A 13,165-nucleotide genomic window follows, 5' to 3' on the forward strand; every position below is an offset into this window, starting at 1 on the left:
ACCTTCAGTAGCTTAGGGCCTCATCAAACCTAAATCTGGCCCTGCCTACTCACAAAGAGTTTCAATTCATTTGTCAAGTGCTGTGATTCTCAACAATGCCATAGTAATTTGCCCATCAGAATTTGCAAAGCATCCATCAAAAATATATACTCTTTGTACTAAAGACTTCTGCAGCACTGTTATTGACCCTGCTCACCTATATCACAAACTTTCCTGTAGCAGGAATGTATCTTCCCTCATCTGACCAAACATCTGCCCTGCCGCGAGATAATCAGTTCATTGGCCCTCCATAGATGCCAACTTACCTTTGAAATCAAAGAAGTATGAAATTCTGTTGGCAAACATAGCACGTTGACAGCCAGTCATACTGTACCCCAGCAACTGTTCAGGGTCTACGCTAAACGCTTCACCAGCTTCTGACCCACTCACACCAATCCACACACCTGTGTCCGTGCCCCGAATGGAAGCTGGATTAATTCCTAAAAGGGGAGAAGGCCGCCAAATGAAAGAAAATATTAGAAATATAATAAATATCATTGAATATTTGGAGGTGAGAAATGAAAAGCAGGGTGTGGAATGGTCAAAGAACCGATGAGGTCACTTGAAACATTTGGCACTCAAGTGCTTGATGCTTGGTCCATGAACCAAACGGTTGGGGCGGGAGGAAACGCAACCCAGGACATAGGAGTAGGGAGAAGAAGGGGGAGAAAGGCAGTTTATTAAAGATCGTAATTATCGTTGCTTGTAAGGAAATATGTGTATGATCACAGAACTCAGGCAACCATGGAACTCAGTCACATCATCCCTACCACACAGCTGATAGGCTGTGGGCAAGGATGGTGTGAAGAAGCTCACAGGTGTTGTCATTCTGTGTCATCTCTCATGCTACGCTAAACCAATAGTCCAGAAGCAGGGAAAAAACGACCATGGAGAAGCAAAGTGGCTGCAAGGTCCTCTCTGGGACGCCCAACATTTGTGTGTCTTCACTAAGCCAAGGTTTGGTTTAGTGTATCATATGAACCAGGCTTTGACTTTCTTTTTCCTGTTTGCAGTCTTTCTGATTGAAAGTGGTGTATAAATACTTGAAATGTTTTTTTAAAAAACAACTATATAAACATGGTCCTTCCCTCACAACCTTTTAAGTATTTAAGTATAAAGTTTTCTTGGCAGAAATGACCTGAAGCAAAGAGACGGGCAAAAATTACAACTTTACCCCACATCGTTTCCTGAAATATGCATCGAATTGCTGGAAGGGGGCGGGGAGTATATTAAATGGGAAATGTGTTCAAAGAGCACAAGACAATAAGCCAATGCATGATGCCCCTGCTGATTATTAAAAAATGCTGGCGAACGTGATCCTCTTTCTCTCCAAAGCAGATTATGACTCCCATCTGTGACACATAGGAGAAAATGTGTGAAATGAACCTAATTCTTAAGATAAATGAATCTTATTTATTTTTGTAGGAAGCATTGAAGCTTGCAAGAAAAGGAACCAACATATAAACATTATATGGAAACCCAGCCAGATATGGGCAGGATATAAACAAAACAAAACAACAGATCACAGAATAAGAACATAGGTCCACCAATGCATCTCAACTTAGCTTCCTAAAAAATGGAAGAGTATTGTCTCTGCCAGCCATGAGTTTTCAAAAAGTTTTATCAAAACCTTCCACATTATCGGAAACTCTAATGTCTCCATTTTACACCAATGAGCAGGAAGGCTAAGAGGACATAGCAAAAGAGGCTGGAAAACGTGTCTTCAAGAGATCCCAGGAGCTCTGTCAGAGAGGGACGTGACTGCTGTGGACACATTTCCTAACACTTCTTTTCAACACTGCCACCCGCTGTTACTGATACCAGTTATTAGTGCTGCTAATACTTTTGTATAATCTTTCTTTCACTGTCAAAATTGCAAGAAGCATGTTGCAATGGGAACTTTGCAAAGGTGTGACACTAATTTCAAAAGACGTACAAATGTCAAGGCCTTCACAATGGTGGTTTCATCATTTAGTTCCAAGGTAAGTTTATCAAAATGCATGGTCATGGTACTCTGACAAACCATAGAAGCTAGATCTCTTGGCAAAGGCCTGGATTTAACAAACTGCTGCACTTAGCAGAAGCCAGTGCAAGGGCTCCCACTAGCACAATAGGGTTTCCTTCCCTCTTCCCCCTACTTTGTTCTGATAGATCATGTATACCCCAGAAAAGCACATGCGGGGAACAACCAGAAGAGTGCAACACTGAATTCCTCCCAAAGTCTGTTTTCTTTTTAAAAACTGCCAACCCTCATGTCACAGAGTGGGGGAAACCATATTTAGGTGATTTCTTCTAGATCTGGAAGCCAGAAAGAATCTAGGCAGTGGACAGAATCTTTTTGCTTCAGTTCCCTGCCCCAAACCGTGTCCCTCTACATATATGCTGCGTTCTATCCCACAAGCTCCTTCGTAGTCCTGAAAACAAAGTTTGGTGTGCTTTGGGTCTGTAAACAGTTTACGTTATCTTGTGCAAGCGACACAATTGGTACACGATTGATTTGCATGTAACTAGGGCTTTTGGAGCAGAATTCTAGAACTCTTTGCTCACCGCCATCTAAAATGGCCTCGTACGAGACTTCCAGCAGCAGTCGGAGCTGAGGGTCCATCGTGTGAGCTTGCTTTGGGTGAACTCCAAAAAAGGAGGCATCAAACTTGCTGATGTCCTTGAGCTTCCCATTTCTCCTGGGCAGTCCATACAGTCCTGAAATTTCAAAAGAAGAAAGAAAAATTACATCACGTCTTCTGTGATTAGAAATTGCATCTTGGTTGTGCTTATTATGCATGCCACTGTTGTTTCTACATCTTGCAAGCCCAGAAGCTGTACAAAACTTCTTGCAGAGTTGCTTAAGCCATCTGAAAAGTCTGCGAAAGTTTAATTAGGTGTTTTGAGAGGAAATGTATTAACATCCTTTTTTTTGTAAAGGCGGATATCATGGAACTTATTTTACTATTCTCTGAGCTTGTATGTGTTATTTGCTTTCTACTTATACAGGGGAAAAAGCTAGACAAAGATTTGGTTGGATTAATTTAGATCAGTGGTTCCCAACCTTTTTTTGGCCATGCCCCACCTAAGCACCTCTAAAATCCTGATTCCCCCCTGCCTCCGTGACATATAATTCTTATTATTCAAAAAGTGAACTCCTATTCACGTGGTAAAGGTAAAGGTACACCATTAGGTCCAGTCGCAGACGACTCTGGGGTTGTGACGCTCATCTCGCTCTATAGGCCGAGGGAGCTGGCATTTGTCTGCAGACAGCTTCCGGATCATGTGGCCAGCATGACTAAGCCGCTTCTGGTGAACCAGAGCAGCGCATGGAAATGGCATTTACCTTCCCGCCAGAGCGGTACCTATTTATCTACTTGCACTTTTGATGTGCTTTTGAACTGCTAGGTGGACAGGAGCTGGGACCAAACAACAGGAGCTCACCCCATCACGGGGATTCAAACCGCCAACCTTCTGATCAGCAAGCTCTAGGCTCTATGGTTTAGACCACAGTGCCACCTGTGTCCCTCTATTCACGTGGAGGAAGCCTAAAAGGCCATTCACTGTTAATAACTCATTTTTGAATTGCCCCCCTTAAAAATCAAATTGCCCCTCTGTGGGGCGTGTGCCCTACATTGGGAACCACAGATTTAGATGGATTCAACCTCTGAGGCAGAAGGATTGAATAGAGTTCCTGCGGAAGTCACTTTCAGCTATATAATCATGGACATCCAGGAATGCAGATGACAACACAGGAATTCGACAATGGTTCCTGTTCCTTAAAGGTCATACAACTCAATAACCCTTAGAGTTCATCTTTCCAATGCTTCTGTTTCTCCTGATAACAACAACAACTTATTATTTGTAGTTCCCCCATCTGACTGGGTTGCCTCAGCCACTCTGTGCAGCTTCCAGCATATATAAAGCATGGTAAAACATTCAACTTTAAAAAGTTTCCCCATATAGGGCTGCCTTCAGATGTTATATAATTACTCCTTAACATCTGATGGGAGGGCATTCCACAGGGAGGGCACCACTACCGAGAAGGCCATCAAGATCACTAGACCTACCTGGTTTCCATCTCCGGTCATCTTCTGTGACCATGTCCACTCCATTGATCAAATTTTCCCAAAACTCTTGCAAGTTTTCTGATTCTGGCAGCTTCCCTGCTATGCCTGCAACCACCACTTCCTCCATCTCGCAACTCGTCTCTGGACAGCAAGTGGAGAAAAGAAAAATCAGGCCTAATGCAGCAATAATGAATCATGCAAGAAAATTACAATGCACGTGTTAAAAAACAAACATATAATTACCAGGGAAACAACGGGCAAATTAATTTCATATACTTTTGAGCAGCAGATCAGATTGTTTTAAAGATATACCTGTAGAACAGACCACATGAGAGCTATTTTATGAGCATATGTGGTCTTTTATATACCTAGATGCAAGTGCTGAACTCTAAGTAACTCAATAAATAAAAACAGCAAGGAACAAAAACTTCTGGAAAGCTACTGGTGCAACAACACAGTGAATGAAATTATTCAAAAAGAGAGAGAAGGCTTTAGCCTAAGGAGTTTGTGATTCATAACATCTACGGTAATTATTTATCATGGGTGGAATCCAATGGAGCACTACGGCAATTGTTCTATCTGTACAATTATTTCTATCTGTGCAGCTGAAAGTTTTCTCCCTTTCCTCCTCCCATGCACAGCCTAAATTTGTTCCATGGGGGCCCCCACCCATGATTCCATATCAAGATGTAGGTGGCTCCACTTGGGGCATCTTGTAACACTTAGAAAAAGTTTTTTTACACCTTGGCCAAGAATCCACATTGTCATGTTTATTACTTCAAACATATTGCAGTGGCTTCCATCCTGGCTAGTGCTCCGCCCCTCCTCCTGAGGGACTGTCCATTTTTAAATCATTTTATTAATTTTAGTCTGCTGTAGTCAGATAACTGCTAATTTAGCAATGTAGCAAAGGGGCACACATCTGGCTGTATGTGAATTTTGTGCTACTAGTGATGAATTGACCGAGATATTATTGGGCAGCAACTGATTTTTGCTTTAGTGTGTTGTGGGATTAATATTGCTGTTGACCACATCAGCTGCTGAATAATGGATATATACTGAATAGTGCTAGCCAGGCACTGAGCAGTAACATCATTATGTTTAGATGCCTATTGAAGGCATGTTTATTCAAGAAGGCTTGCCCCGATGGGTGACCCAGTAACTTATGGAATACTGATTGCATACTTGCAGATATGGTTTTATTGTTTTCCAGCATTTGTAAGATGTTGTTTTATTGGATGGGATCTAACTAAAATGAGTTCTGTCAACAGAAGCCCTGCACAAGAACTTCTGCTTGCACAATGGGGTTCCCCCCCTCTTCCCCCGCATGTGACCCCCCCAAAATTTGGGGGACACAGGAGAACCCCCAAAACAGCATGCAGGGGGAGGAAAGGGGAGATTGCTCCATCTGACAAGCCAAAATGCTTGCCCTGGTGGAACAATTGTCAGAGTGCAACATTGAAGTGCTCCCAATGTTTTAAGAGCTTTTAAGAAATGATTTCAGAAACTGGGCACTGTGTTTTATCATCTTGTACACTGCTTTGATGAACTCTAGCCATGAATCAGTTTATAATCCCCCCCTTGTTGCTGTTGCTATAGATGTTGTCAGCAAATAAAACAACAAAGCAGGTTGACAATCCAGATAATAAAATTCAACATAACAGTTTGGTGATCTGTGACATACCTAAAGGTATGGAGGGAAAATATTTGCTTTTAAGTAGTGAGGTATTATATTTTAGTATATAATATATTTAGTTCTGAATGCTAAGGCACCAGTCCAAAACACTTTTTTTTAAATAATAAAAAAACGAGCTTGGCAATAAATCCTTCAGTTTATAAAACTATTAGCAATTCTCCCTTCAATCTCTTTGAGAAAGTTTAACTCGTTTAAAGCTATTGTTGCTACTCTTCACCAGACTCCCTAGAAGAGATAATCAGAGATAAAAAGGCAAAACTAACTGTTGTAGCCAAAGCTAACTGATAAAGAAGTGGAAGAGGTGCAGCCAGATTCCTTGGCTTCCTTTCCTTGCTTGTAGTGATTCAGAGCAGAGATCTGCTCTGGAGGGCAGAGCTGAGCTTAAAGCTAAAAGTGGGAAGTAGAGTGAAGCAGTATGAGAGTGAAGAGACTGAGCCCTTCTAGGTCTTACTTACGCCATTCTATGGATACCACCAAATGTCCTTTTTATTATGCTTACAGTATATGATTTGTGCTGGTGATGGTATTGAGGTGGTTACACGCAATCCCACTTTCAATAATGCTTATGCTTGCAAAAGTTCTAGGGTGATCATACAGTTTCGTTTCCAATGACTGTATGTCCTGCAGCTTTCAGCTGAAATCCTGTCATACCACAAATATTCTGAGCACTTCTTTTTTGGGGGGGGGTCCCTCTTTTGTTGCCCCTCCAAAGGAAAATAGTGCAGTAAAATATGTAAGAATATGAAGGATGTTCAGAGAGCTCCTTCACATGAGAGGATTCCAATTCATCCAGTGATGCCCTCTCACACATGAAAGAGCTTTAAATGCATATGTTGGCACACACAGATTCCCAAGCTTGCCAAGGCACACACACCCCCCACACTCGTTGTTTGGTGCCATCAATTACACCTTGAATGATCAAAGATTGACTGTTCAGTCACAGGCGTCAACTGTTCTTCTGTAAGATACAGTGGGTAGAATTAAACATGGTGCACTTCCAGATTCCCCCCCCCCCTGTTCCCCCTGAATTCTGGGAGCGGGGAGTCCCCTGACACACTCCAGAGACAATTTTTTGGGGTGTGGGGCACATGAGGGAAGGGGAGGGGGGAAGAAATGGAAGTCCTTGTTGGTTAGGTTGATCCTACATTATATCCCACCTTTCCTCTAAGTAGTTCAAGGTGCATACATGGTTCTTCTCCATTTTGTCCTCACAAGAACCTTGAGTTGGGGCAACTCACTACCTCTCAGCTTAGCCTTTTTCACGGGGTTCATTTTGAGGTAAATGAGGGGGGAAAACATGTGCACCACCTTGAGCTCCTTAGAGAAAAGGGTGGAATATAAATCCAATAAATAAATAGTCCAGGGGTAGGGTGAGGCCTGTGACTTCCACATACTGTTGGAGCTACAACTCTATGAGTCTATGAATTCTCATCAGCCTTGGCTGGCATGGCCAGCAGTGGGGACTTGGACTGTGAAGATCCAAATTCAAATCTGCACTCAACCATGAAGTTCACCTTGGGCCAGTCACTGTCTCTCAGCCTAATGAACCTGACAGGGTTGCATGAGGATAAAATGGGTGGAGAACCATGCATGCTTCCTTGAGCTCTTTGGAGAAAAGGTGGGATATGTATGTATATGGTAAGTAAATCTTCCTAGGTATTCTTTCTCTGGTATCCACAAGACACTTAAAAGTCATTCAGACAGCACAACAATAATGAAGAGCTCCCTGTTGTACAATATAAAATTTAAAGACAGCATGAGGGTAAAGACAGCATTATTTAATGGAAGTGCTATCATCCTAATTTAAAGCAGCAAGCAATTCTACTCCAAATAAACTCCTAATCATTTTATAACCCAGATATACCATCAGCACATCCCATTCTTCTGGTAGTGCCTTTGAAAGCTTTGCCATTTATTTCCACATCCTACGCTCCAGACAACTGGATCCTTTTGAAAATCTGATCTAGTGATCCTGATAATGTTTTACAACACTTTTTACAGATATAGTGACAGTAACTCAGTTTGCACACAATGCTAAGCCAAGCCATGGCTAAATGTTAATGTGTGGATACTCACAATAAAAACTGTAGGTGCTCTACTCTTCTTCAGGTTGACCTACTGCCACACTGCTATGAGCTAACCCTATTGTATCATCGATCTGATTTTACAGAGTTGCTTAAAATTATCAATCCAGCATCAGGTTTATTCACAGTGTGAACGACGTGAGTATATGTCCCGTTGTAATTGCAGTCTAATTATATCAGAATGGTGCAAGAAAGAGAATACAAAGATTCAGGGTGGAGCAGAGGCCAGGTATGAAACGTGGGTTTGAAGCAAGGGCAGCCCTATCATTAAGTGAAATGATGTTGTGCAGCAGATGAGCAATGGCACTTGGCCACCACTTTCTTCATCCATTTCTTCCGTGTCTTCTTGACCTAGTTTTACTTGCTGGTGAATGGGTCACAGATGTCTGCCAGAGACTGCGGTGCTGCTGCTGCTGCCCAGTGCCACTTCCTCAGATAGTGAGTGTGGCAAGCTACACACGCTCTGTGGAGTCTGTCTTTGTTAGCCTGGCAACCCTTCAGCTTACGTTTCTGCTCTTCTCCAAAATGGGAAGGCGAGAGAATAGCTTGTCTATCTGCTCATTGGCCAACTGACCAGGCAAACAATTGGCTGATGGGGCTCCAGCAACACAACAAGGCACATCACATGCTGCATTGTGTCATGGGTGAAGCAGAAACCACCCATCACTCAGGCTGGAGGGAGAAGAGTAGAGACGGCTGCTCTGTTTGCAGAGCAGACAGACACCAGACACCCAGGCATCCTCTGAGACAAAACACTGCCATGTGAGCCAAGTAACCGGTCGAGGGGCAGGGTAGGACTGGGCAAGAGTGTTGGGAGGCAGGTGTTGGGTACACAGTGCCTATGATGTTGTCTGGGATGAGATATGGGGCATTTTAGTTTAGGAGGGGGGAAACATGAATAAGGACATTACAGAGGTGCATAAAATTATGCACGGTATTAAGAAAGTGGATAGAGAGAAGTTTTCCTCCCTCTATCATAAGGCTAAACCAGAGATTATCCCATGAAGTTGCACATTGGAATATTTGGGACGGACAAAGGGAAGCTCTTCTTCACAAAGTACATAATGTTCCTTGGGAAGAGGGATTGTGAAACCACTCTAGGAATTGTAGCTCTGTGAAGGGAACAGGGGTCTCCCAACAACTCTCAGCACCCTTCACAAACTACAGCTCCCAGGATTCTCTGGGATAATATGACTATTTAAAGTGGAATCATGGTGCCTTAAATTTATGGTGCGACTGTGGCCTAGGGCACACAGCAGAGGACGGGCAGTTAATTTACAGCATTAGCTCAAACCCACATATGCTTGAGTGAGTACAAATAAGTATTACCGGTAATTATGTTGCTTCTGAGGGCAGAATAACAGATGAATAACAGAATATAGGTGAGAAGCAGTTCTCACGATCATAGCAGCACTTTTCCCCAAGATCACGACTGGAGGCATAATGATCAACTATCCATCCTAGCTTGGTTCATATTTTACATTTCCCAAAGTGAGCATGCATTCAATGAGCATTCGAGAACTCTTCATGAACAGAGGAAAGCCTCTATGAAGTAGTCCTCAGCATTTTCTCCCATAGTGTTCCTTTGTGACTGGCCTTTCTGCTGAATTTCACTTCTTCTTTTCCTATTGACTTTGTCAATAAGATTAAATGATCACTGTTATGCAAAAGGACCTTGCAACACATCTAGACAGCCTTTGGACAATTTTTGCATGTGTTGAGAATTCTGTAATATCCAGTGCAGTATTACACAGAGCTCTCTCCAATACGGATTTCTGCATATTCCGATCTGAAATCATCCAAAGGAGGCCACACCATTGCAAGGGGGTACCTTATTTACACAGTATTTGTGCAGCCTTGTGGCACTGTGCTAACTCATTTATCATCCATAATAACCAGTCATTCCCACTGGCATTATGCACTAGTACCTACTTGTTTCATCACAGCACTTTGAGTACATTCAGCGTACGTTAACTACACACTTACTCTTTTCTTGTGATTGTGCTGCAAAAGGCCATTTTAAGTGCGTTTCAACTGGTTGCTTGTAATTCATTAAGTATCTCCCCCTCCCATTGTTTCTTTTCTTAACTGGGGGATATTTTAAAGATCTGTACTGAAATTATCACTCATTTCAAGACTGTGGCTGTGTTTCGACATCACTTTAAACCATGGTTTATTATGTTGGGAATGAGCCTAACCTCCCCTGAGCTTTCGGGCTCCCTTCTCCAGCACTGCTGTGAGGGGAATTTCAGATATATTCACTTTCACTTAATCAGTATTTAGCCCATTTTCATTTAGCTAGTTTCATAAACTATGGCTTGAAGGAGGTCATTTCAAACAAATCATTGTTAAAATTAACCATGGTTTGTCGGGATTAGGCAATGCAACAAGTTGTGGTTAAACAAAAATGCAAGCAAATGTTTCCAATTGTCTCCTAGTGGTTGCACTGGGGACAGGGGAAACTTCCTGAGTCCAGGGAAACCATGGTGGTCCTAAGAAACCATGATTCATGTTTATTACAATATCTGAACACAGCCACACAGTGTCCTTTACAAATTATTACTCTGCTCCCTCTGAAAAGGGACATCCAACCTCTTTGTTGTAAGCATGTTCACTTCTGGGGCATGGAAAAATTATGTGCTTATTTTGTAGTGTCAGATCAGCGGTTCCTAACTTTGTTTTTATTAAAGGGACTCACTAGCTGAGTGTTGTCTTTGGTGGCCAATCTCTTTATACTGACCTGTGACCATGCAGGGTGGCCAGGTGAAGAAGAGGTCAAGACTCCTGCACCTCTGATAGTTGCATCAAAGGGAGAGTTTCAGCAGGTGTAACTTGTGCTGCAATGTATACATGCCAATATCCTCTCTTCTACAGAGCTATTATGCACTGTTCTCTTTTATATGCAGCCTCCAGTGACCATGAATACGCTTGAATGTATAGTGCTTGAATGTATAGTGTGATCCTAGCTATGTTAACTTATGTATAGTGTGAATCTAGCTATGTTAACTCAGAAGGAAGACCCATTGATTTCAGCTGGTTTCACTTGCGCATGTTCACAGCCAATGCTCTAATCCAGGGTTTCCCAAATTTAGGTCTCCAGCTGTTTTTGGACTACAAACCCCATCATCCCTGACCACTGGTCCTGCTAGCTAGGGATGATGGGAGCTGGAGTCCAAAAACCGCTGGAGACCCAAGTTTGGAAAACCCTGCTCTAATCCTAAACAGACTTCTTAGAGTAAACTCAAAGAGACATGCTCCTGAGTTACCATACGTGCATAGGATTGGGCTGGTACAGTGTAATGCTGTGTTCAGAATTCTTGCTTGCACAAAGGTAAAATCCATTGTGTGAAATGGGGCTTATTCAATAATTGTGTTTTGGATTGCAGCCTGATTTTTCATTCTGGTACCACAAATTCCTGGGCTAGCACATAAATACTTGGGACAGGACATCGCAATAGCTCCTCTAGCTTAGTTTAACAAAACGTGAGTGCATTTGGCCTTAAATGTGAACTTTAAGCAAACATAAATGAAATGTAAAGAGTTAAATAAATAAAACCAATACAACCATCATTTACCCTAACACAGCAAACAGATCCATCAGGATCAGTGCACCAGTCTCACAGAAGTCAACAACAGTTCTACCATTTTACTTTTAAGGTCAACCTTGACTGAATTACTTGTAAATCGAGAGATTAAGTTCTTTGCCTCAATTTGTTTCAGTGGGAGAAAGGGAACTTTTGTCAACAATGCAAGTTGCAGTACTTCGCAATTCCTAGAGACATTTAAAAATGTTTGTTGTTTTTAGACTCTTCTAAACAAGGTTGAGAATGTATGGCAAAAAGGGAAATATTCTGACTTCCTTGGTTTGGAATCTTACTTCAGACACTTAGGACAACAGTTTTGAGGATAAGCACACACAAAAACACAGATGAGGACAACTTAGCCACTGAGCTGGGTTAGCAAAGGGGGGCGTGGTAGCAGTTACCCTCTATGATTTAAAATATCTAGTAAGATAAATTGCTGTACAACACTTTTTGTCTTTAAATTCTCTATGTTGCATGACTATTTTACCATATAAAGTAGTTTAAAAAACAGATAAATAAGAGAACTACCTTATTTTACCCGTTTTTATGCAAGTCTGAATAAAATTAACTGGCTGTAATACAAACTGCTCAAATTGCATTACAGCTGCATCCCTTAGCTCTGGAGATGGACAGAGTAAGGCTGTAGGATCGTACTGAGAGCTGAGGAATATGAATACAAGGTTACATTATGAGAACAATAGAATAATCACAGACTCTGTGAATGTCCTGAAACAAAGAGAAAATCCTTCCAAATGCTGAGCAGAAATTGCTGACTTTTATTAGCTACCTGAGAAGAAGTGAAAGACTTGGGTTGCAAGTGACGAAGTAGAAACTATCTGGTGTCCTCATTTCCTAATGTCACAATAGAGAGCAGAGAATATCTGCTGCATGACTTGTTTCCTTCTCTGTGCTTCTGCATATTAAAGTTAAGAGTTGGAAATTAAGGGAAGAGAGAACCCCTCATTTCTACCTAGATCTGCTGAAATAATGGGCTTCAGTGTGCCAGTGTAACTGTCTTCCTTGCCTGGTATCAAAATGGCTGGATGCAGAACACTTACAATGCAGCAAGGCTTAGCCTCCATCTCCCTTATTGCCAAACACTCCTCCCCCTTTTTATTCCATAACCTCAGTGGAGGGGGGACCACACCTCAAATCAACTTCACTGCTACCACATTACATCATAAAAATTCAAAAGCAGCAATTTACCTCTGCAATTTTGTTCTGCCCTTAATTAAAAAAATAATAAAATTAAAATTAAAAAAAACACCACTGTTGTTTTAATCTCAAGAGCCACAGCTTTTGTTCGTTCCCCACAGAGCTGGCTATCAAAATGGAGAACAAAAACCTGAGCTAGCATCGGAAGCTTCTCCGGTGCTACTTCTGAAAGATGTTGCGCTCAGCCGCAGAGCTACCCGATCCCACCCGCCTGCGCCTCCAAGGCCTCCTCCGGGTCCGAGCTGATTTCACTTGGGAAGGCTCATGAAACACCTGAAAATGGATGTCGCCTTCCGATTTAGAAGGCCGTCCCGGCCGACCTATTCAAAACAGACGCATTTCAGTCTGCCTAGATTTGCACAACTCTATTTGCATAAGGAGGGTGGGAAAACGAAAACGCATTTAGAGATCTGGTGCCGCCAAGGCCGGTTCCCCTCCCCCACGCCGGGAGAGGAGGAGGAGGAGGAGATCATGGCTGCTTCCAAAGGGGCCAAA

General features: G+C 42.3%; 1 protein-coding gene across 1 annotated transcript in view; it reads right to left on the reverse strand.

The window, feature by feature from the left end:
• The window catches only part of FASN (fatty acid synthase), a 56,660-nt gene that overhangs the window by 43,021 nt on the left and 474 nt on the right, over positions 1-13,165 (reverse strand). Inside the window, exons 2-4 of the mRNA XM_033139125.1 lie at positions 4,092-4,232; positions 2,587-2,739; positions 306-479 (exon numbers count right to left, since the gene is read on the reverse strand). Of these exons, the coding sequence (XP_032995016.1) occupies positions 306-479; positions 2,587-2,739; positions 4,092-4,218 (454 nt within the window). The 5' untranslated portion in view covers positions 4,219-4,232. The remainder of the gene's footprint in view (positions 1-305; positions 480-2,586; positions 2,740-4,091; positions 4,233-13,165) is intronic.

The sequence above is a fragment of the Lacerta agilis genome, chromosome 2 (genome assembly GCF_009819535.1).
Source record: "Lacerta agilis isolate rLacAgi1 chromosome 2, rLacAgi1.pri, whole genome shotgun sequence".
Classification (NCBI taxonomy): Eukaryota; Metazoa; Chordata; class Lepidosauria; order Squamata; family Lacertidae; genus Lacerta; species Lacerta agilis.